Source organism: Leishmania martiniquensis, chromosome 36 (assembly GCF_017916325.1).
Source record: "Leishmania martiniquensis isolate LSCM1 chromosome 36, whole genome shotgun sequence".
Classification (NCBI taxonomy): domain Eukaryota; phylum Euglenozoa; class Kinetoplastea; order Trypanosomatida; family Trypanosomatidae; genus Leishmania; species Leishmania martiniquensis.
The window spans coordinates 1,207,542-1,230,978 of NC_090171.1; the positions used below are offsets into that span (position 1 = coordinate 1,207,542).

General features: G+C 60.9%; 9 protein-coding genes across 9 annotated transcripts; all 9 read right to left on the reverse strand.

Annotated features, from left to right (window-relative positions):
• Window positions 1-883: 883 nt before the first annotated feature.
• LSCM1_00303 (uncharacterized protein) lies at window positions 884-1,297 on the reverse strand (the record flags this gene model as incomplete). The annotated part of the gene is made up of 1 exon (XM_067317955.1): window positions 884-1,297. The coding sequence occupies one exon, from the start codon at window positions 1,295-1,297 to the stop codon at window positions 884-886; it is 414 nt and encodes a 137-aa protein (XP_067174060.1).
• Window positions 1,298-2,141: 844 nt separating this feature from the next.
• Window positions 2,142-2,555, reverse strand: LSCM1_00304 (uncharacterized protein; the record flags this gene model as incomplete). Its single annotated transcript, XM_067317956.1, has 1 exon — window positions 2,142-2,555. One exon carries the CDS (start codon window positions 2,553-2,555, stop codon window positions 2,142-2,144), a length of 414 nt encoding a protein of 137 aa, XP_067174061.1.
• Window positions 2,556-3,741: 1,186 nt separating this feature from the next.
• Window positions 3,742-8,886, reverse strand: LSCM1_00305 (uncharacterized protein; the record flags this gene model as incomplete). The annotated part of the gene is made up of 1 exon (XM_067317957.1): window positions 3,742-8,886. One exon carries the CDS (start codon window positions 8,884-8,886, stop codon window positions 3,742-3,744), a length of 5,145 nt encoding a protein of 1,714 aa, XP_067174062.1.
• A 1,572-nt stretch (window positions 8,887-10,458) lies between these two features.
• LSCM1_00306 (uncharacterized protein) lies at window positions 10,459-12,501 on the reverse strand (the record flags this gene model as incomplete). The annotated part of the gene is made up of 1 exon (XM_067317958.1): window positions 10,459-12,501. The coding sequence occupies one exon, from the start codon at window positions 12,499-12,501 to the stop codon at window positions 10,459-10,461; it is 2,043 nt and encodes a 680-aa protein (XP_067174063.1).
• Window positions 12,502-13,645: 1,144 nt separating this feature from the next.
• Window positions 13,646-16,165, reverse strand: LSCM1_00307 (uncharacterized protein; the record flags this gene model as incomplete). Its single annotated transcript, XM_067317959.1, has 1 exon — window positions 13,646-16,165. One exon carries the CDS (start codon window positions 16,163-16,165, stop codon window positions 13,646-13,648), a length of 2,520 nt encoding a protein of 839 aa, XP_067174064.1.
• Window positions 16,166-16,715: 550 nt separating this feature from the next.
• Window positions 16,716-16,958, reverse strand: LSCM1_00308 (uncharacterized protein; the record flags this gene model as incomplete). The annotated part of the gene is made up of 1 exon (XM_067317960.1): window positions 16,716-16,958. The coding sequence occupies one exon, from the start codon at window positions 16,956-16,958 to the stop codon at window positions 16,716-16,718; it is 243 nt and encodes an 80-aa protein (XP_067174065.1).
• A 743-nt stretch (window positions 16,959-17,701) lies between these two features.
• On the reverse strand, window positions 17,702-18,745 carry LSCM1_00309 (uncharacterized protein; the record flags this gene model as incomplete). The annotated part of the gene is made up of 1 exon (XM_067317961.1): window positions 17,702-18,745. One exon carries the CDS (start codon window positions 18,743-18,745, stop codon window positions 17,702-17,704), a length of 1,044 nt encoding a protein of 347 aa, XP_067174066.1.
• An 891-nt stretch (window positions 18,746-19,636) lies between these two features.
• On the reverse strand, window positions 19,637-19,978 carry LSCM1_00310 (uncharacterized protein; the record flags this gene model as incomplete). The annotated part of the gene is made up of 1 exon (XM_067317962.1): window positions 19,637-19,978. The coding sequence occupies one exon, from the start codon at window positions 19,976-19,978 to the stop codon at window positions 19,637-19,639; it is 342 nt and encodes a 113-aa protein (XP_067174067.1).
• Window positions 19,979-21,451: 1,473 nt separating this feature from the next.
• On the reverse strand, window positions 21,452-23,104 carry LSCM1_00311 (uncharacterized protein; the record flags this gene model as incomplete). The annotated part of the gene is made up of 1 exon (XM_067317963.1): window positions 21,452-23,104. The coding sequence occupies one exon, from the start codon at window positions 23,102-23,104 to the stop codon at window positions 21,452-21,454; it is 1,653 nt and encodes a 550-aa protein (XP_067174068.1).
• Between the last annotated feature and the right edge of the window lie 333 nt (window positions 23,105-23,437).

Here is a 23,437-nt window from a genome sequence, read left to right on the forward strand (position 1 = left end):
GGAGAGAGGACGCTATGAGTGAGGCGCGAAGACGCCGGGATGCGTGAGAGGCGAGCAGTTTCTTGGGCAAGAACAAGGAGGCAGCCACAGGAATCAACCAAACGCACACGAACATGCACACAGAAGAAAGAGCTAGGAAAGCGTCGGAAAGCTACCTGCAAAGGATGTGGAGTAGAGGAAGAGGTGAGTGACTGCAGCCCAGCAGTGTTGTTCGCGCACATGCTCGCAGCTACGCGGAGTTGCGTGTGCGTACGGGACGGTGCGACGAAGAGTAACGAGGAAGTGGTGAGAGCCCCGCATGAAGGGCGAGAGCGCCCCCTAATACAGCGCGCACAACGACCCGCGGCGGACACGCACGCCTAGGCGGGTGGGTTACTCGACGATCCCTTCAGCGGGTACCCCACGCCCACGTCCCGACGGCGTGATGGTGCTGCCCAGCGCCCCCCCCTCCCCCTCGATGATTGGGGGCCTCGGCTGCGCGTCTTCACTCTCTCTTTGGGGATTCGAATGAAATGGGGCGGCAAAAAGAAAACCAAAACGAAAAGAAGCGCACGGGGAGTCAAAGCGATGGGGGGAGGGACCGCGGCACCGGCCACGGCGGCTGGCGCGTCAAGTGCTCCCCGACACACGCACGCGCGCACACACACACCTCCCCCATTGCCAACTGCATGCGATCCACCCCCTCACTGTCGTCAGAAAACTCAGCATCACGCAACCACATTCACGTGCGACAAGGCCACCCGGTCGCTCAAACGAGCTGGGGTGGCTGGCACGCTGTGTCTGTCTGTGTGTGTGAGACAGTACGGGCGCGAAGGAAGGAGCCAGAGAGATGGCCGGGGTCTTAGGCGAGGTCTGCGCATCTGCGTAGCTACGACGCGGCGTCTTACTTCTTCTTGGACGCCTGCTTGCCCTTCGCCTTCCCGCGCAGCTTCTTGTTGCGGTTGCGGCGCTCCTTCACCGACTTGCGGGCCGGTAGGCGAGCCTTGCCGAAGCCCATGCGGGTCTTGCGGTAGTTGGGCTCATAGCGCTTCAGGGACGCGAGGTTATCGTAGATCAGGCCAAAGCCGGTGGTCCTGCCGCCGCCAAACTTCGTCTTGAAGCCGAAGAGAGACACCTGGTTCTCATCCGGCACCTTGTACAGCGTGGCCAGCTTCTTCCGGATCAGCTGCGTCGGCACGGTGCCGCACCAGTGCGGGTGGCTTACCTCCACGATGAACTGCTTGCGGTTGAGGAGCTTGTTCACCTTGAACTGGGAGGTGCGGATGGACACCTCCGCTTTCTTCTTCTGAAAGACCATGATTCCAACTGTGCTTCTCTGTTATGCGTGCAGGCGAGAGTCATCGGGGCATATTTTTTTTCGTCGACGTGGCAGGTGACAGGTGCCATGAGGAGGGCGGTGGCGGTGGGGGAGGGGATGCAGCAGGAGCCGCGCAAGAGGGCAGGAGGAAAGGGAGGAAGGAAAAAACGGTGGGCATTCTCAATGATGCAGAAAACTTGATCACATGCGCCAGAAGCACTCAAGTGCTTCAAGGTTAGGCTCATGGTGAGAGCCCCGCATGAAGGGCGAGAGCGCCCCCTAATACAGCGCGCACAACGACCCGCGGCGGACACGCACGCCTAGGCGGGTGGGTTACTCGACGATCCCTTCAGCGGGTACCCCACGCCCACGTCCCGACGGCGTGATGGTGCTGCCCAGCGCCCCCCCCTCCCCCTCGATGATTGGGGGCCTCGGCTGCGCGTCTTCACTCTCTCTTTGGGGATTCGAATGAAATGGGGCGGCAAAAAGAAAACCAAAACGAAAAGAAGCGCACGGGGAGTCAAAGCGATGGGGGGAGGGACCGCGGCACCGGCCACGGCGGCTGGCGCGTCAAGTGCTCCCCGACACACGCACGCGCGCACACACACACCTCCCCCATTGCCAACTGCATGCGATCCACCCCCTCACTGTCGTCAGAAAACTCAGCATCACGCAACCACATTCACGTGCGACAAGGCCACCCGGTCGCTCAAACGAGCTGGGGTGGCTGGCACGCTGTGTCTGTCTGTGTGTGTGAGACAGTACGGGCGCGAAGGAAGGAGCCAGAGAGATGGCCGGGGTCTTAGGCGAGGTCTGCGCATCTGCGTAGCTACGACGCGGCGTCTTACTTCTTCTTGGACGCCTGCTTGCCCTTCGCCTTCCCGCGCAGCTTCTTGTTGCGGTTGCGGCGCTCCTTCACCGACTTGCGGGCCGGTAGGCGAGCCTTGCCGAAGCCCATGCGGGTCTTGCGGTAGTTGGGCTCATAGCGCTTCAGGGACGCGAGGTTATCGTAGATCAGGCCAAAGCCGGTGGTCCTGCCGCCGCCAAACTTCGTCTTGAAGCCGAAGAGAGACACCTGGTTCTCATCCGGCACCTTGTACAGCGTGGCCAGCTTCTTCCGGATCAGCTGCGTCGGCACGGTGCCGCACCAGTGCGGGTGGCTTACCTCCACGATGAACTGCTTGCGGTTGAGGAGCTTGTTCACCTTGAACTGGGAGGTGCGGATGGACACCTCCGCTTTCTTCTTCTGAAAGACCATGATTCCAACTGTGCTTCTCTGTTATGCGTGCAGGCGAGAGTCATCGGGGCATATTTTTTTTCGTCGACGTGGCAGGTGACAGGTGCCATGAGGAGGGCGGTGGCGGTGGGGGAGAGAGAGTTTGAGGAGACGAAGCAGAGCAAATATCGCGGAGATGAGAAGGGTGTCGGTGGGTGAGCGAAGAGGAGAGCGACTCCAGTGGCGCGTCGGCGTCGCCAACACCGCCTCGAGCCACGCTCTCCTACCCTGCCGAGGTGAGATGGGACAGTGATGGAGAGTGCGCTGACCATCGAGCAGGGCAGGGAGGGCGCAGCCTTGCGACTGAATGCTGAAGAAGCGTCTTAACGTAGAACCGCATGTACGCTCCACAGCCACGCGGCAAATCATGCGAAGATGATCCCGGACTTTGTTGTGTGTGAAGCGCGCGCGAAGAGATGAGGTGGAGGGGGGGGCGCCGTTGCTGGTACCTGAGCTGCACAACCAGCTTACACTCCCAAGCAATTCCTCTCCTCCTTCTCCACTGCCCCGCTATGGTGTCCCGACCAGACGTACTTCGCAAGGGGCACTCCGCTTTTTCCTTTTGCGGGTGTCGCATTGTCGTCATGATATCACGCCAAGCACAGCCGCTTTGGGCCTCCGCTTTTCGCCATGAGAGCTTCCCCATGGCATCTGAGCACACCCCCCATACACTCACGCACTCAGAGACCGCACACCCACTTTTCTTCTGGTTTCTGCGGAATCGCTAATGAGCATGAGGCGCTGCGCGGCCAGAGGAAGATTCGTGTACCGAACGATGACGTATGCGTGTAACAGGGCAGCTGGCGCACCAAAACAGGGGCAGAGAGTGCGGGATGCTGGTGAAGAGAAGGACGGCGAAGGGCGACAGACAAAACGAAGGAGAGGGGAGAAGGGAGCGGGAGGAATTTCCCCGAGTAGCGATGACAGCAATCGCACACACCAACGGAGCACACACCGAAAAAAAAACAGTCTATACTCAGCGATCTGCACATGCTGAGCGCTTTTCGTTTACATCAGGAGGCGGAAAGGCGAACATAAAGAGTGCGCGCGTGTGCGTGCGGGGAGGCACTTGAAGACAGAATCGAAGAGCCGAAAGAGGAATGGGGTGAAGGAGGAGGGGGGCGGTCGGCCACTGTCGAAGGGGGGAGGCGGCAGCTAGCCGCGCGTGTCAAACGGCAGCGACGGCCTCGGCAAGCGTGCTGCGGAGAAGCTCTTCGAGTACTTCTTCCGCTACCACGGCAGAGCTGGGGTTTCCCCCACTCGGCGCTGCCACTACTGCTTCCCGTGTAGCGGCAGGCAATCCTTTTGCGTTGGCGGCCTTCGCGGCATGCAACACTCGCATGGTGGCGTACGTGGCGTGACGAGGGGGAGACAGGGCTGTGAAGGAGCTCTGAACGGCAGGCGCAGCGACGACGGAGCGGATGATCTCATCCAGCACACCTTTTACTAGCCTTACCTCCGTCGTCGTCGCAGGGGTTTCGGTGGTCTGCGGGACGGCGGGCGCGTGTGTGCATGAAGACATCGGGTCAACATGGCTACTGTAGAAAACGGGTGCGTAGGCGGTATCAAGCTTCTCCGATCCGTACAGGGCCTCGTAATCGTCCCGTGGCATCACGCGCGCTTGCAAAAGCAGGCTGAGCGACGCGGCGCGACTGCCGCCTTGACGCGAGGGGCTAGTGCCAGGGCGCGGTGCCGCCGTACCATGGCGGCCTGGGCGACCTCCACTGGCCCCGCGCGGCTTTTCGTGCTCGTCGCGCGCCGCGGTGCAAGGCACTACGGCACATGTCATGAGTCGCTCCAGCACTTGACTAGTACTGCCTGCGTAGAAAAGTACTTTGAGTGCATGCTGCTCGCCGGGCTGCAGGATGCCTTCAGAGGGATGCACCACGGCCTGCGCGTCCCCCCGCTGCGGGCGATCGGGGTGCCAGGCATAGCGCATGGCAGTCGGAGAGTCGGCAGAAAGCTGAAGTGTGCATGTGCGCCTGCAGAGTGCAAAATATGGGACGGCGCCAAGCGTGCAGACGTCGTCAGACAGGAAAGCAGGGTGCACACGTGCGGCGAGGGCAGGCAGGACGGCAGGGACGTGCATCAGCGCGTGATCCATCCACTGCAACACCGAAGTCGCCGCCACCTTGTGTGGGTGGTAGCCGCTGCCGATCAGATCAACGTAATAGCCCTCTCCCTGCACCGTCTGCACCAGCACGCTCACGCGGTACTCTCTTGCCTCTAGCGGCCTAAAGTAGAAGCCTATTTGCACGGTACCGCGCGGCGCAACGATGCCCTTCGGGTCGGCGCACTGAAACACAGGAAACCCGTAGTTCCCACGCGCGTGCTCCTGCAGCTCCGCCAAGTCGATCGAGTACTCGACAGCCTCGTCGAACGGGTTCGTCGCCGTGACGAACTGCAGCGGCGGCTCCATGTCACCTAGGGCCACTGGCATCAGCTCATACACTCTCTGGTGGTGGAAATTTAACGCACGCACCTCAGCGGGCAGAGTGCGTCCTTCCAGCACCACGACGACGCGCCGCTCACCGCGGCCGACGCGCAGCAGCATGGGCAGTCGATGCACACCCACCTCGTCGTGTATGTAACGCACTTCCAGATGTATGGTCTGTCCAACATCGATGCTGCCCTGCTGCGGCGCCACCGTCACGATCCCTCGATCAATGATGTGGTACAAATTTTCGAGCTCTGTGTTTTCCAGGCACCAGTTCTCTGTGTTTGCCTCATGCTCAGTAGGCAGCATCACATCAAACGGCGCCGGGCAGTCTCCGGTGTTCTTGAGGCTCACCGTGAGGCAGACGGCGCTGTCGCCCTCATGCGCTACGCCAAGATCCATTGAGATCGGCTCCAATCCGCTGACGTAGTGCTGGAACGAGGCGTTCACGGCCTTGCTGCTGTCCTCCGGTTCCGCAGCCGCCGTGGCGAGCTGCGCGTTCACCGCGTTGAGGCTGAGCTGCTGCCATGCCAGCGGCCGCGCCACGCCTGGGAGGTCGACGTCCACCACCTGCACTGCCGGGTGCGCAGCCCGCATGCGCCAGCGGCAGTGGGGGTGCCGTTCGGCCTCCTCTGTGGTTAGCGCGCTTGGCACGCCGTCGAAGATGGTGGACAAACCGCCAACAACAGCGTAGATGATGAGCTCCGTCAGGCCTGGCGCAGGCTGCGCCGCCGCGAGCACCGTTGTGTGCGTGCGCGCTGGTAAGACACCGCGACTATTGTGAAAACGCGGCACCACCGCCGCCGCAGCTCCTGGCTTGTCGGCTTGTATCAGCATGCCACGCACATCGTACTGCACATCGCAGTAGCCACTGTTGTACAGCGTGAGGGCGGCTTGCTGCTCTCGCGTGTCAGCGGCCTCGCCAATGTCGATGATCCGCGGCTCCATTTCAACGTCGGGGTACACACCTTCGCCGCGCATGCGCAGCCGCTGGCAGTACTGCAGTTGCTTTGCGCTCGGCGCCGTCGCTTCCTCGGCACCGGCTTGCACGTACAGCTGTAGGAAGCCCTCGAACACGCCAGGCTGCTGTGGACTGAAGAAGAGTGTTACGGGAAGCCGCGCGCCGCCGGGCACCAGCCCGCGTTCCGGTTCCATGCGAAGCACCCCGAGAAGCTCTGCTGACGGGCAGAAGTGGAACTCTACCGGCAGCACGGTCGGGTTGCGCACCGACGCGCGCAGCTTCGCTTCTCCCGAGACGCAGCTTGGCGCGAGTACGATCATGCTCAGTGGCACGGTCACGTCCGCGCCGGCCTGGCGAAATTGTAGCTGCGGGAGGCAAACCTCACCGAAGAGGGGGAGGTACGTGGTGTCTGCGGAAGCTGCCAGGGCAGCGGGCGCGGAGTGCGACAGGTTTGAATTCCAAGCAATCCTGGCGGCCGCCGCGTACTGCGCCATGTCTCTGGGGCTGAATTTCACTACAAGCAGCTGGTGGCTCAGAGCTGGCACCACGCCCGCGGTCGGGTAGACCGAGAACACAGCCTCGCCCACCTCGCCAGCCTCTTGCTGCGCCGCCGCTGCCGCGGTTGCTCTCTCCGGTGCGACAGGCTCCGTCGTCGGTGGTGCGACGACTGCGCTCACCTGCTTGAGCATGATGCCAACTACCTCGTAGGGAACCGGCGTCGCAGCCTTGTTCTGGAACGCTATAATTTGGTAAGAGGAGCCACCGAGATGGCACGCCGGTAGGGACACCTGATGTGCGAGACTCATACGGCTGCATGCGCTCTCCTGCTGCTGTGACTTTTGCTTGGCTGACGCAAAGCCAGTAGCACTGGCACTCGTGCAAGTAACAGTGAAGCACTGAGGCGGCATCACGCACGCGTCCGGCGCCAAGTAGAAGGCGGACATGGACTCATAGTTCACATAGCACTCCAACGTGCAGGCGGCCGGTAGCTCGTCGCTCACGGTGCTGTTGCACTGGAGCTGAAAGACGGCAGAGCCGTTCGGGGGGACAACCTGCTGCACGGGTACTACCGCGTACGGGCACGTGGACAGTGCGGGCAGGCTCCAGGTAGCCAAAGCGGCCACATCGGATGTATTCATGACCGTCACCAGCTGCCCACGCGAGTCGCTGCCGCTCTTGCGACCGCCACCAAACATGTAGAGAGGCTTTGCATCCATGCCGAAGGGTGTGTCGATGGAGACGTTGCCGTTGGCTGTCTCCAAGCTGCGCAGCGGCACGCGTACTCTGCGTTTCGCTCCACGCATGACACCTCCGGGGCCGCGGACGTCTTCTTCGATGCGTCGCCAAGTTTCTAACGCTGATGGTGTCACCGTGTCGCGCCGGCTTCCGTGCTGGGCATTTCCCGGCCATGCGCCTGTCAACTTGCCCCCGGCTGCTGCTGTCGCCACGGCAGCAAGGTTTGCCAGTTTCTCTGGGGTAAGCAGCCCTAAGCCCCGCTCCATTCGCAGTTGCGCCGCCTCCACGTCCGCAAGCGTCAGCGTCGGCGGCCGCTGAGCGCTATTATAGGCACCGCCGAGCACATCAATCCCCAATACGTCCTTTGCACCCTCGATGAGCAGGAAGAGTCGACGGTAGTAAAGGATAGGGTGCGTCGGCTGGAAGGTGATGGCTACCTGCAGGCTCGACTGTGCTGCGACAACACCGCTGTGAGGCACCACAGTAAAGGCCGCTCCAGGCAACGTATTCATCCACGTGAAGAGGGCGTCCGTTGCCGACGTGTTTCGCAGCATGACGTGACGTGTGCGCCGCTTCACGTCTGGCATGCGCTCCAGGTCGACCGCCTCGTAGTCGAGGCTGCTGGCGGACGCCGTCACGCGAGGACCAAGCGTCGTTCCGCTGAGCTCCACCTGCAATGAATTTCCATGCTCGCAATCAATCTGAAAGGTGTTGAAGCTCATCACCCCGGGGCTGCTCGGGGTGTAGTAGATGCGCACCGGCTGCACCGCATCACGCGGCACGAGAAAGGCACTGTCGTCGTTGGGGTTGTCTTGCTCCATCGTTGCTTTTCCCTCGACGATGAAGCGGAAGGGACACATGAGGCTCTCGTCCACCCGCCGAATCCGAACCGACGCGGGCACCGACGAGGGGTTGTGCAGGTGGATCACCTTACTGCAGCTGTTAACGCTGCTGTTCTGCTGGGCCTCCAACATCTGCACCACCAACGTTCCCTCCTCCGACGTTGGCTCTTGGAAGCAGATGTACGGGTGCTTACCAATGCCCGATATCCTAAGGGTGGCGATTACATCGTTCATTCCACTCAGCCGGCACACGGCCTCCGCCACCATTGTGCACCCCTCCGTTGGCGTGAAGAGGAGTGTAATATGCATAGTCTCTCCCTCATCCAGCATGGCGTGAACAGGCAGAATGCAGAACGGCGCCGATACCTCCCAGCTGAACTCGACCGGAGCCGTGCCACTGTTCTGCACCTGCACCTGCGCGTGCGCAGTGGCGCCGACGGCACAGTAGCCAAAGTCGTGGCTGGACGGCAGCGTCAACTTTGCGTACGGCGTAAGACAGTCAAGCTGCACCTGAAAGGAGCCTCGGCCCTCTACAGTGATGGTGAAGGCGTCGTGCAGTTCCACCAGCTCTGTGGGGCGGAAGGAGATGGCAATCTCGTGAGACACGCCGCTGCTCAGCATGATCGGCTCCGGAAAAGGTGCCATGAAGGTCGTGCGGTTCACTGGAAGGGAAAGCTGAATCGTCTGTGAGACACGGTCAATATTTCGGATGAGAATCTTGCGCGTATACTCCTTGCCAGGCTCCCACCCCTTCCAGGTGATGCTGTCTACACAGTCTACCCCGAGCGCTCGCCTTCGCAGCTCGCGGCGCTTTTTTCTGGCGGACTGCTCTGCCATCTTGCCGACGTCCCCCCGCAACCGACGGTGCGCGGGTATCCGGGTGGCTGTGCTGATAAGCTTATCCTTCGCCACAGCACTCCCCACTGATGCGTCGCTGCAAAAGGGTACGACGAGGTCCTCCACTTGGATGCGTGCTCGCGCAGTGATGTCGGGCGGTACGCCTGCTTATCCACTTATGGAGCGTGAGCTCGCCCACCCCCTCCTTGAAGAAAAAAAAAACGTGCGCTACCCAATGCGCTGGCAAAGGAGTACAGACACGGAAGGAGGAGGAGGAGGGGTGAGGATAACTGGTGGAACACGAAAGGGAAGCAACGGGAGGGGCGAGGGGCACATTTGCCACCTGACAGGAGCCACGGAAAAGGGCGATCTCGCACAGCGAGAGAGTGCGTGGGTGGGGGGCGACGCCGCTCTTTACATATTCGATCGCTGGCCCGTCCCTTTCTGCGCCTCTTCATCGCGTCTCCTCGCACTTCATCCAAAGTCTGTCTCACTAAGCTCTCAGCGACGAGCGCTCCGGTAGAGGGGACACATCCATCCATGAAGGCAGACTACACAACCGCCGCGGCGTGCTCTCTTTGCTACCCTCTTTTTTCTCGTTTCACTTTGGCTTCGATGCCTTCCCAACCACCTCAGGATGTGCGGGTCACCTCCCCGCGTGGTGCCACATGGGCCTCATACCCCCTTTCTTATATCAACGACCACCTCAGTGCCGGGGGGGTCGGCGGGCAAGATGGGGCTTGAGCTCGCTCACGTCGAATCGTGTCGGCACGACTCGACGAATATGCGCACCCACTCACGGTTGTGTGTTTGTTGCTCTTCTTTAGCTGCGCTGCGTTGAGGCCGAGCGCAGCCCTCGACCTTCGGCGCCTGGGCTGTGCGTACGTGCGTGCATGTGCAGTGGAATGGCAGTGGAGCTGAAAAAGGCGCCCCAAAGCGTTGCACGGCCCACCGGTCCCTGGACAGCGCCCCGGTGTAGCGGAGGTCGATGCGCTGCGGTCGTCAACGCCCGTTCGCCGGCCTCGTTGTGGCAGAATGGTTGCGCTGAAAGCACAAAGGTAAACAGAAGAAACGTTGTCGCCGCGTACAGAAAGCCCCCATCCCCATCCTCCCCACCGGACACATGTGAGTAGACGGGAGGGGAGGCTGAGAGGGACGGCGAGGCATCGAGAGGGGGAGAGCGAAAGGACAGAACAACAACAAAAGAGATGCGGCGCGCACAGCAGCAAACACAAGACGCAACAGCGCAAAGGCGTCAGGGGCCTCCCTCCCCCCTGCCTGAACGACCAGACACTAACCATCACAGAGGCAAATGATAGAAGGAGTGCGGCACAAGGGCCACACCCGCCATCGCTCATAATGCGGCAACGGTACACACACATATATATATATAAACATATATGTGTGTATTGCGTGTGTGTGTGCGTGCCTGTATATAAAGGCGCAGACGAGAAAGAGGGGCAACCTGGATGCGCTAGAACACGCTCGCGTCGATAGCGCTCAAAGGTGGTACCATCGAGATGGGGACTGCAGCTGCCCTCCCCTCTTCGCCAACCTCCCTCTTTCCATCTTTCACTTCCCTTCAGTAGATCGCCATCGGCGCAGCACAAGGTAGCCGAGTACAAGGTAGACTACCATGCTGAGTGCCACACGAAGAGCATGCAGCCCAATATCCTTGGCGTACATGCCCTGCGAGGCCGCGTACGCTGACCCAGACGTAATGCATGGCGCAATGTCAGACGGCACCGGGTCGCAGACGAGGGTAAGCCCATCAAACTCGTTCGCCACGAGCGCCGAGAAGGCGAAGCGAACGAAGGAAACGTGCTTGATCCACCGCCACAGGAGTGGAATGCTGTTGAGGCTTACCAGCATGCCACCTGTGGGCAGCAAGTACAGCACCAAGAGCAGCGAGGTAAGAATGTTGGCGGTTGAGTAGTCCTTGGCCAAATTCGACATGAGAAGACAGAGGGCGTAGCTGTTCAGCATGACCAAGGCACCGACTCCATTGAAGATGAGGAACTTTGCGAGGGTGCGCTGCAAGCCAACCAGGAGGTAGACAATCAAGTTGAAGGCGAAGTTCACCAGGACTCCGATAGGAACATCTTGAATGACCTTGCCCACGTAGTAAGCAGATGTGCTGTACATGCCGTTGCGGTGCTCGCGCGCGTAGATGGCTCGATCTGTCAGAAACATCTCCAGGCTGCCGAGAGAAGAGAAGGTGCTGATCATCATGATAAAAAATAGAACGCCCATGCGAGTGCGGATGCTGTCCTGCGAGTTCCCGACTTGGTAGTAGATGGTGCCCGTGAGAAAGGCGAAGACGATAGCAGACGAGATGGAGAAGTACGTCGCGACAGGGTCGCGGCGACGATTGCGCAGATACCGCATGGCGATGCACCGCACTTGTGTGAGCCAGCTGCGGTAGTAGGCGCGCGCTGAGCATTCGGTCGCGGTCAAAGTCCCTGTCGCCGCCCTGGAGGAGACCTGCAGCTCGCCGATTTGCCGCAGCACGTCGGCGAGGCGGAGAGAGGCAAACGCGGCGGCGATGTCACGGCCCTGTGTCGGCGCCGCCGACATCCGCTGTGCCCAGCCCACCTTGACGCTGACGAACGTCGGGGGTAAGCTGAGCTGATTCCTTTCGGTGCTCGGCTCCACTGCCGGCTGCTGCTGCTCCTGTTGCGACAGCCATGCTTCCTCCTCGACCGGCAAGACGGAGACAGCGTCGATGAGGTAGTCGGCCGGGTTGCTTGGGGAGCCAGGAGAGAGGCCGATCTCGTCCAGGAAGCGGATCGCGTCAGTGGCAGGGCCAAAGTACGCCTCCTCCCCGAGCCCGTTCAGTAGCAGAACGCGGTCAAAGACTTCATAGATGCGGAAGCGTGGCTGATGAATGGAGAAGACGACGGCCACCCCTGTGCGGGAGAGCGAGCGGAGGAGTGTAAGGAGGTGAAGCGCCGTGAACGTGTCGAGACCAGTTGTCGGCTCGTCCAGGAAGAGCAGAGATGGAGAGGTCACCATCTCTGCTGCCACGGCGCAGCGCTTTCGCTCCCCACCGCTAATACCACGCACCATTGCGTTGCCGATGCAGCTGTGGCGCACGTGGTCAATACCAAGCTGCCGCAGCACCCGCGACACTTGGATTTCGAGCGCCTCTGCGGAAACGGACTCCGACGTGCGGAGGATGGCGGAGAAGCGCACTACCTCCTCGACGGTTACGTAGCTATGCATAAGGTCCTCCTGCTGCACGTAGCCGCTACAGCGCCGGAACGCGGACCGCTCAATAGGCGCGCCGTTTAGTAGAATTGTACCTGTGATTTGGCCCTTGCCACCCTTCTTCCGCTGCGCTAAGATATCGAGCAATGTCGTCTTGCCCGCTCCAGAGGGCCCGAGAACAGCGAGCATCTCGCCGCTTTGGACGTAGCCGGAGACATGCCGCAAGAGGGTGCGGTTGCTGCCTTCTTCGGCGGAGTTGACCGTATAGCTGACGTCTTCCCAAGTGAGCACGGCCTTGCGGTGCGAGGTGGCTGGAGGCGGCGTGGAGAGCCCCGACGAGGAGGAGAGCCGGCTACGAAGCAGCTCAGCGTCTGCGCGATCGGTGGGCGGGGCTGGAGACGACATCGACGCACTACACGGAAATAGGGAGAAGGGAAGCGATGACGTGGATGGCGGGCGCCGGGGGTGAGACCGCGGATAGGTAGTGACGCTCCTGAGCGTCAAGAAAGCAATGTTAGTGGAGGGAGTGATCGGGGGAAGCAGACGGGTGCGGTGCGCCAGCGTCACGGTTACGGCATAGAGCGCGCGAAGGCGAGCGAAAAACGAAAGCAGAACAACAAAAATAGGAAAGAAGGCGCAATGAGCAGTGGGATCGCGGCAGCAAGCCCCTCCACCCCTGCTGCGGAGACGCTGCGCGCGCGTGCACTCCAATAGAGAAGACACTGAGGGGAGGGGAGGGGAGAGGGGGAGCAACGTTGGCCGTCGACTCTCGCCTGCTCTTTGGTGGTGGTGGTGGTGGGGCCCTTTTCCGACAAGGATAAACTTTTACCAACAAAACCGACAAGCGTCGCTGTCACGTAGGGCGATACTTCCCTTGATGGGGGCAGACGAGCATGTGCGTCAGTGCTGGTGGCGCCGCTGTACAGTAATGTAAAGAAGTACGGGAAAGTTGGAGTTGATAACACGCAAAGCTTTTGTGCGAGGATAGGTGAGCGCGAAACTTGGCCGCAGGAGAAGGCGTGCAAAAGAAAGAGGGGGAGGGCAGTCGCAAGGAGGTCGAGCAGAGGCAGTGGCAGCAGTGCTGCTGAAACGCGGAGGCGTTGCTCCCATTGAAGAAGTAGGCAGCTTCATATGGCGACCGTTTGCCTTGGAAAGACTGCATGCCTTTGGTGTCTGTGCTTGTGCGTGGGGGAGGGGTGATGGTGGTGGTAAGGGTGCCTATCTATCTATATATGGAGAGGGCGCGCTGTGCATTCGCTCCTCTCGCTCCCCTCCACCTGTCGCCCTATTACTTCCTTCTTTAGTCCGAGTGTGCAGTGGTAGCAGGAAAGGGAGAGCGAACAGTAGCAGGAATAACCGAGCACACACACACACACGCACACGCACCGAAAGAGAGGCTACGACGACAATAGGAGCGGCTGTAGCCGACGACAAGTTAGCTGCATTGACGTTCACGACGCATGCTGAGTGACGAGCGAGGCGCAACCATGCCCAGGCCGTAAGCATAGCGAAGACCATGAGCTGACAGCAGCACACAAGCAGCGCCGTTCTACATCGAATGCCACCCGCCAGGTCGGCGCAGAAGGTGCCCTTCCTCCTGCATCTGACTCATCACGACATCCAGCGGATCACCAAAGGCGCTGCTACCACCAAGCAGCCCAAAAAGATGCTGTACCTCCGACGGAGAGACGACGCTCTCCCTCTGGCCGGACAGGCGCTGGCGCTCGCGAAGCAGCTCTAGGAACATCAGTCTGCATCGCTTCTTCGAGGGCGCCTTCGGCGGACGCCTAAGGACACGCCCCTCGTGTGACGGTATCGCCCACAGCCTGCCTTCCCCCTCCCTTTCGAGAGCCGCCGCCTCACCATTGAGTCGACTGAGTGACGGATAGTCCGCGGCTAACATTGAGGGGGGCCGCGGAATCATGCGAGGCACCGCAACTGGACCACGAGATTCCATGACCCCTGGGCCGCACCTGCGACGTTGCATTAGGCCAGCACACGCGACAAGGTGATCATGGTAGAGCGTCCAGACTTCGTCACGCATCTCCGCTGTCCAGCCAATGTCGCGAAGGCGCTCCACGGGCTCAAGCATTGCTCGGGCCCGAGAGAGAGCGCACAAGACACGCAGGTGCTCATCGAGGGCCAGAGGTGCCGCACGCAGGGGGCCGCAGGCAGCTGGCGGATGACTGATGTGCTGCTGTCCACGGCACGCCGAGGGAGGAGGCAGAGCTTGACAGGCTGGCGGCTGCGCCTCTTCCAGCAGCTGCGCGCAATCCACCAGCTTGCCTATGAACGCGTCATAACACGTGGCGTGGCTCACCACGCTGTTCAGCAGCACCGGTTCAGCGGCGCGCCGAACAAAACAGCGCACATCGTCACTTGTGAGCTGCTCCGACAGGGCGCCGGACTCCGGGATGGGAGGGGCTCTTTGCGGGACGGGTGGGCCGCGCTGAAAGTGGTGCTGCAGCGATGACGACAGCGGGGTGGAGCGCGACGCGCTGCGCGACGTTGCCCTGCTGTGCGACGACCTTGCCCGAGATACCGCGACGACATCTTGGCTGATGATCGCAGTGTCATCGAGCGATCTCGTTGGCGTCACGGCAGCCACCAGCGCGAAGTATGGCGCCAGTTGCACGGCGGAAGCATTCTCTTCACCCGCGGCAGCAATGATCGTGGACGGGAGCTCGTACAGATCCGGAGCACCAGCAGCGGCTCCTCCTTCAGCACTCGCCGCGCCGCAGCCGTGCCCGCGCTCCATCGCTTCCAGCAGCGGCGCCGCCGCTGCGATAGAGGGGAGTTGGTCAAGCACAACCGTCGAGGCAATCATGGCGGGGCCTGCCATGAGAACGGCGTTTCGCCGCGTGGGTAGGGCTGCAGAGAACGACGAACCGCCAGCAGCGCCGCCGCCGCCAGTTCGCACCACGGTGGAGTCAAGCACCTCTGCCTCGAATCCGATGAGCTGCGCCGCCTCGCGCAGAAGCGCACTTTTGCCTGTTTTGGCTGGTCCTACAAGCAGCACGTGCAGTGGGTGCCGATGCGACCGAGCCGCTGCCGGGTGGCTTGCGTAATACACCACGTGCAGCACTACCAAGAAGAGGAGCCCCTTTACGTGCGCCTGGCCCTGCAGCTGCGGGGCGACACGACGGGCCACACTGAAGAGGTCGGCTGCTGCGGAGAAGGCAGCGCCGCTTCCCCACCGCAGGGCCCGGCAACTCGACCGGCCCTGTCTGCCAAAGGGGTGAGATGAGCCGCTCGCCGCTTCGGCACATGGCAGAGTGACTGATAGAGAACTCGCTGCTGCCGCCGCCGCAGCGTGCACCACGAGAATCTCCTGTTGCTGTTCCGTGGAGGATGTGTACAGGAGAGTGTCGACCGATGCGCCCAGCCAAAGGTGACGGTGAGCCTCCTCGCCGTACGTGACGGCGGCGGCGCGGCGGCGATCACGGCGTTGCAGCACCAAGTACAGCACACGAGTCCACGTCGGTACAAGAGGAAGCGCACGCCCGCACTCGCTGCATCGGGTTCCACCGTATAATAATGGCAACACGCCCATTCCCGGCTGCCTGCTGGTACGGTCGCACGTGTGAGCCGCTGCACTTTCTCGCGACGCACAATGCGTACACGGCTGCGTTTCCCAGCCGGTCTGCAGGAGGCTCGTCGTCGTGGGCTCCACCCGCACGCCTGCCACCACACACCGCTCCCAGAACAGGCGCGGCAGGTGTGCTGCAGAGGTGCCTGCTGCCTCATCAGCGGCTACATCATCGTCGACGTCGACCTCGGTTGTCCGCACCGCGAAATGCGGCGACAGCTGCGTCAAACCACTCTGGTGAGCGAGACAGCGAAGGAGGTACACGGCGTACGGCTCCCCTGGCATGGCCCAAACCTGAGTGCTCCACTCATCTTGCAACGTTCGCGGCGGCGGTGGCGCGTTTCGCATAAGGGCGACCATCTCGTCCAGGTGGACGGCGTGCCGCGGTAGTCGATCTGGGTTGAGGGTCTCGCTGAAGTAGTCCAGCCATCGAATGCACGCCGCCACGCTCTCCGATAGTTCACAGGTCAGAGTCCCCATACTGCTTGTCGCTCCGGTCGACGTTTCTGCATGTTTCGATTTCCTCTTCTCCCTGCACGTGCACGTGCGCGTCTGAGTGTATATGTGCGTGCCTGCCAAGTCGGCCAAATGCCGGGGTAAAGGGAGTGGGGAGGGAGTGGTGAGAGGAATTCATGATGGCAACCAGAGAGGGGGGGCTGGCGGCTGAAGTGCGCACGCAGGCGTGAGGTCGCCCACACAAGACGGGGTGGAGAAAGCTGGAGCGTACAGCTTCGTCTGGCGCTCTCTCTTCTCCCGTTGAGGAAGGCAAATGTGAGGCTTCCTGTGGAGGCACGCACGGGCAGTGGTTCAATGGAGACTGTGACTCTTCAACGCACACAGGCTGACTCACGTCCGCCTACAGAGCTCTCGACTCCGATGGTCCAAGAGAGGTGCTCGAGGGGAGGGTGCACGGAGCACCGGCCTGACCGACAAGGATGAGAGCGGCCGTCGGTGTGCGAATGCGTGACTGTGTGTGTGTGTGGGGGGGCGCCGGTGGTGTAAGGGACTTCCTCCCTGTCCTCCCTCCCGCTCAGCATGTGGGGAGGTTGGGGATTGCGTTCGCGGGCCCGCCCACGTCGCCACTGATGTTCCACTGAGCGGCGTACGCGCTCATGGTCTGCTTTATTGAATGCTCGTACGCTTTTACGTACAGCTCTCCTGCCAACTCGCTGAGGGCCTGCCGATACGCCTCGTTCTGAACATTGATGGCATGCTGAGCGCTCTCGCGCGCGGCCATGACGAGGTCCTGATCCTCAAACGGTGCCCTGTCCATTGAGACGTCAGGTAGCGGTGCAGGGAAGAGGGGGGGTGCTAAGCAACACTCGGGAGGTTGTCTGCTCACTCCTACCTGGCCGAGGGGAATCAGACAAGATGACGAGACAGGAGAGATAGGAGGAGGAGTAGCGGCGGTGACGGTGGAGAGGGTAGGGTGGAGGGGGTGACTGTAGGTCGAGCGGAGGGCTGGCAGCATGACCTAGGCCGCACGCTGAGCTGCTCATCCCTGCTTCCGCCTCCACCCTCATCAAACGGGTGCGACGGCGAACACCTCGCCTCGCGCACACGTACGCGAGACCGGGCAACTACACCTCTTCTTGCTCCGAAGAGCACGTGAGAGAAAAAGGAGCGAGGTGCGCTGCTGCAGATTAGCTTTGTGGCAGAGGCAAAGAGAGTCCTAAGCGCCTGATTCTCATGTCCGACGAGGCGGTATAGGAGGTTCCGGTTACATAGAGCACGCCAGCGCAGAGTGCCTGCGACTAAGCACACTTGCTCGATCGCCTACCCCCTTCCATTCCCACAATGCGCGCGCACCATTGCCCACAGATCAGAGCACCAGAGCGAGCAGTCGCACATCGGCGTCTGTTACCGTCACATACAGAGCGAGCGAGCGAGGAACGAAAAAAGAAAACACTCTGTCCTTGAAGCCTCATGCGTATGACGCTTTGGGCATTGCCTTAGCCCAGTCCGCGGCCCCGCTGCCCTCTCGAAACGCGCTCATTTCTGCCATGGGGTGACGCCTTACGACTGCGGACTTCGGGCATTGTTAAAGCGTGCGGTGCGCGCATTGGCGCGAGAGCCTGAGGAGTTGAAGAAAGTCTTCGGGCCGGCCGACACGTTAGGCTTGCGCATGCGAGCAGCTTCTCTGCGAATGTTTACGCGCACGGAGTTGTGCGTTGGCAGATTGCCATCGTAGTTCATCCAGTCTAACACGTGTTGTGTGCGGTTGCGCAACTGCGGCGCCACTTCCTCCGGCTCGTAGTCCCACTTGACGAGGTGGCTCATGCGCTCCTCGGGCGTATCGCCGTACCACTGGTAGTTCACACGCACGTACTGGTTCTGTAGAGGGCGCTCACTAAGCACCCGCATCACCTCCTTCGGCCTCTTGACAGCGTCGCCCATCTCGTTGCAGGCGTTCACGATGGCGTTGAGCAAATCCTCGGCACCTTCCTTCACGGTCTGACCAGGCTGCGGCTTGACGGGAAGGAGCCGGTGCGTGCCATCGAGGCAATGAACGACCACCCACGGCGTTTCGCTGTACTCGAGCAGCATCTCTGCCTCCACGTACACCTGCGAGTTGTGGAAGGTGATGGGGATCAGATATGCTTGCGAAGCACGCTTCGCCACCCGTGCGGCTAGCTCTCCTAGCGGTGTGCTCTGCCGCTGGCTGTAGTACACATAAATAGACTTGGTGTACGGGTGTACCTTGATGACGTTCTCGAGCAGCAGCGCGTACGGCCAAATGACCTCGGCGGCTTCGTTGCCGAACTGCGCCTTTGGCTTCGGCAGCCCCTTGAACGGCTCCAGCTCGTCCCACGTTTCACGCATCTGCAAGTCCCACTTCTTTATGAATTGATACTGTGCTGCCTCCGCGGGTGCTGTCTGGCGCTTTCCAGGACCGCGGTGCATGCCGGTGGGCTTTCGGTCGGACGAGGTGGGCACATCCTGCACCTGCTCTAGCCCAAGCAGTAGTCGCGTCGAGTGGACGCTGAAGCTGCGCGCAGACGCGCGTAGAGCGGCGATGGGCCGCGCCAGTGCAGTGCTAGGCGCATGGAGCAGCGCCATTACCTACACTGATTCGAAGGGCGGTAAGGGGTCTGCGTGAGAGATGAACGGCGCAGAGAGAGGTGCTCGGACCCTCATTCGCGCCCGCCACAGTACGCGCCACACGAGACACGTCGAGAGACACCTGCCGCAAAGAAAGCACTCACACGCACGCAAGCTAAAAACAAGGAGAGCGACCGTGGTGGTGGTGGTAAGGGGGTAGAGGAGAGCGAGAGAGAGAGTAGAGGCAGTGCATGGAAGGAGTGTGGGATACGGTCACAGCACGCGCCTTCCCCCTCCCCGAAACTGCACTCATAGGTGGCATGCACAGGTGACCTTCTCTCTTTACCATGTCCCCGAGGTGTGTTCTTCATGCTTGAGCGTCTCGCCACTGCCTTGAATGGACGCGCTCGCCGAGACCCCACACGCTTGGGGCAACGTGGAGGAGGGAGGCTCGACGCATCCAGCGGGTCCACAGGCAACGCGCATCCATCGACTTCTCTCGGTTGTGGTGATAGGATGTTCGATCGCCGATGCCCCGTCATCTCCGTTCAACGAAGGACGCGAGCACGGACTTCGCCCAGTTCCCCTACGCCATCACTGCTTAGACGCGCAGCTCCATCAAAAATGGATTCGCTGGTTCGACCACCACGCCACACCCCAAGTAACAGAGGGTGCCGCAAGACAGTCCTTTCAACTCCGTCGCAACCATCCCTCTAGGCGCGCACGCGCCGCACACTCAGACACCGAGATAAACCCTGCAACAGCAAGCGCAAGCAGAGGGAGATGAGTACGCCACATCGAGGCGGCCAGGGGAAGAGTAATAGGAGGCGGGCGCCGCAGAGAGGAGCCCTAGGCACACACGAACTCTTCCCCACATCGCTCTCCTAGTGGTTCCACCCTCCCCTTGCGTCAACGCGAGACGGCGGCACGAAGAGCAGCCAAGCGCTGCTGGCGCGTCTGATTCAACACGCGTGGACAACCATCTCTGTCCTTCTCCAAGGCTACACAGTAGGGGCAGTAGTAGGCCACATCGGTGACTCGCCGAGAGCCGCACATGATGCACGCCTCCTCACCTTCGGCAGCTATTACGCTGCAGTCTTCGCAGAGGTGTACCTCACGCATTGTGTCAACAATCTCGTTGAACTGCAGGTCACAAATAACACAGCGGCCTTCGTGCAGGCGGCACACGTAGCCGACGGCGATGCCGGCCGTCTTGCGGCACATCTGCAGATCCTTTGAGTGCCGGAGCATCGCTGAGCTTTCAGTTTCCCTTCCCGCGCTGATGCAGCCGTTTCGGGTTACGCGGAGAGCGCGCTCCTCTCTCTGAGACTGGTCGCAAAGCGCACGAGATAGCGCGGGCCAGACGGTGCGGAGCCTCTAATCGTGTTGGTAGCCGAGTTGGAGAACGCGAAAAAAGGTGCGAATAAGAGGGCGGGGCGGGGGCGAGAAAGCAAGTGCATGCCGTGAGTTGGAGCCGAGAGAGAAAGAGAGGAGGCCCACATCTAACGATAATGCCGATCTGCAGCACATATCCGCTTGCGCTGAGTAACAGAGCGAGTAGTCCCTACCGAACACCCGCGTGCGCAGGGTCGGTGCTGCAGCGCAAAGAGGACCGAAGAGGGGTAGGGCGCGCGGAAGAGCTGCGGGTGATGATGACCGCATCATGCGCGAGGAGGACTTGGCGTAACATACGCGCATCTGCGGTAATTGACTGAGCCCATCGTGCTCACGCCTTTCGATTTACTTCTCCCTTTGTTGGTGGAGGTGAAGGCGCTCATGCCTTTCGAGGGGACGAGGGGTGGCGGCGGCGAGGCGGCACTGAAGCCGTCATTCAGCTCCCTTTCCACATCGCCCCTTCCCCTTCCCTCATCCTTCTCTCTGTCTCTATGTCTCTCCAACATACCCGCAAGCGCGTGCGCACACACATACACACACAAAGAGAGAGAGAATCCCAGCATAATAAAAAGAGTAGCAAAAGGGCGGCATAGAATTTATACACAACGCAAAAAAAACCACGTGATGCACATCAGACGCCAGAGGCGGCGGTGGCGGCAGCAGCAGCAGCAGGCGTGTGGACGAATCAACACTGCGTACGCGAAACACACACACACACACACAGAGAAACAGACAGACACTCATTTACGCACAGAGATGAAAAGGGAAACATCGATGAGGCAAACGAAAACGTCAGCGGCGCCATCTTGTGCGCGGACCAAAAACAGCGCGGCGTGTCCCCCTCTTTCCCCCTTTCCTTCCTCCTCTTCCCACCTCCCGGATGCCCCAACGCGGAAATAGGTGCGTGTGGGGCTGAAGACCTCGTCGTTAAGGCTACAACACATCCCCCCTAAATCACTGCGGCATCGATCCATTTCCGCTGACATATTCGCGCTAGGTCTCCCGCCCTTTCCCTTCCGTGGCGCTTATGCTTCAGAGCTGCTGATCGGTTCCGTCTCTTCGGGCCCTCCTTGAGGACGTGATGCACTATGAGTGGAGTCGACGAATGGTGGCGAGCCGGCTATTACTCACACGGCGCGAGAGGGGCGGGGGCACAGGGCATGGAAGGCAACAACGGAAGATGATCCAGGGGAAGAGGAGGAGGGCGGGGGCAAACACTAAGCGCCATGAGACGAGTGTTGTGCGATTGCCACGAGAGGGGCTCGTGCACGCTGCCGTGGGGATGGGGGTGGGATCACGGGATCGACTCCGCCGGCATCGGCCTCTCTTTTATTCCCTCCTCCGCCGCGATGGCAAACTTTCTGTCTCCGCAGCTCCAAAAGTGGCCGTGTTTCGACTGCTTGCGATGATGCCAGGGGTGCTCTCCGGCGGTGCTCGCTGCCGCTTGCGACGTCCGGTTGAGGTGCCGTGATGTGTCGGTGGCGACGCCGACTCGGCAGGAAGGAGTGGTGTCTCCGTGAAAAGAAGTTCATCGACGCCGGTGCTTTGGTCTTTCACGCGACCCGCCGTTTCTGCCTCCTGACGGTCCTGCGGTGATGCGGTGGTGCGAACGCCCTCCAGAAAGAGCTGTTGCTGGCGGTGAAAGGCTAGTGACCGACGCTTGGCATCGATGCGCTGCAGTTCCTCATAATGTGGCAGCCTGTGAGCCTCCACTGGAATGGATGGCGACTGTAACAGCGCGTCCCGATCGCTGAGACTCGCACTTCGCCTTGGTGCGTTGACTAGTGGAGCGGGGGCTGGCAATTGTGGGGCAAGCGGCTGTAGCGACCCGGTGAAGCCACCGCCCGCCGCTGGTACGCGCATATCTAGCGAAACCCGCGGCTGCCGTGACGCACGCTCAGAGTGCGCCGTCGCGAAGTGCTGATGACTTAGCTGTGCGACAGGTTGCCGACAAGTCGGGCACACAGCAACGCGGATGAGCCAGGAGCGGACGCATGCTCCGTGAAAGGTGTGCCCGCACGGCAGGCACTTCACGCTCTCTCCATCCACAAAGTCATCGAGGCAAATACCGCACGCCTTGGTGGGGTCAGCAGCGACGGAGGGGAAGCGGTCGAGCACCTGGCGATAGTGGCGAAGCTTGCCTGAGGCCAGTGTGATAAGATATATGCGTAAGAGCATGAAACACTGCATCCACATTGGGGTAGAGGACGAGGTGTAGTACCACGCCGTAGCGGCGCATGCGACAGCGTAGAGGTACTGCATGTAGAGCTCGTGCATCTCAGAGAACGGGTTCAGACCTGAGTCCTCGAGCGCCTGCACGGCGATATGATCGACGCGGCATGCCACAGACTTGAGTACTCCGTAGCCCCACATCCGCATCACCGCCGTCACCAGCGCGCATGCGCTGCGCAGTCCCACTTCCGCGATGTACACAATGGAAGTATACCACATCAGAAGCGAGCTTTCCCCAACCTGTGTCCGCTCCTCTGGTGGGAGAAGCGTGTAGTAGGCCCACTGCAGCGCACACCCCACGCAACACAGCAGAGATCCAAGTGCAAAGATGGCATGCTCGGCTGCCGATTGCGATTGCCACCAGCGCATGCCCATCTCCGTGCGGGTGGCAAGAGCGGAAAGGCCGATGCGCGTTACCAAGGCTGCAGGCCAGAACTGCAGCGCGTTGCCGACCAGCAGTGCAAGGCTCACCATGTCAGCAATGGAGTAGAACTGCGACTGCGTGTGGAGAAGGTCGAGGGTGTCGCTTGGGTTCGAGAACGGGCGGAAACGGCATAGGAGGGAGGCGAGCCGGTGGCAGCAGCTGAAGAACAGGTGAAAGGCGAGGTCTAGCTTCATGGCGATCATGGCCACAATGAATGCTGTCAGCGCCCGCGAAATGATGAGAGAGGTGTTCCAGTACAGCAGCAGCCCCGCCACCAGGGCGAGGGAGTACGGCCCCAACGTGAGTATCGGCACTGTGGCGTACATGACGCTGCCTTCTGGGCCTTTTCTGGTTTGGGTCTGATCCAATACAGGAGCGCGAGTGCAGATGGGATGGCCTTCTTCGTACACCAGTCGTCGTCTCTGCCTTCACGCGTGCACCTGCTCGACGTAAGGCCCCTCCCGCCTGGTATAGTCCCTTTCCGTGGGCGAATCGAAGGGAGGGGAGGAAGGCCTTTGAGTATAGGTCGCAATGATGCGCCTGCGCTGCTGTCGCGCCGGCGTATTGTTGACGTGCAGGGTGGGGGGAGAAAGGCGTCAGAGGAATATGTATATGTAAGAAGACTGTTGCGCTTTAGCTCGCTCGCTTCGCTTTCTGAA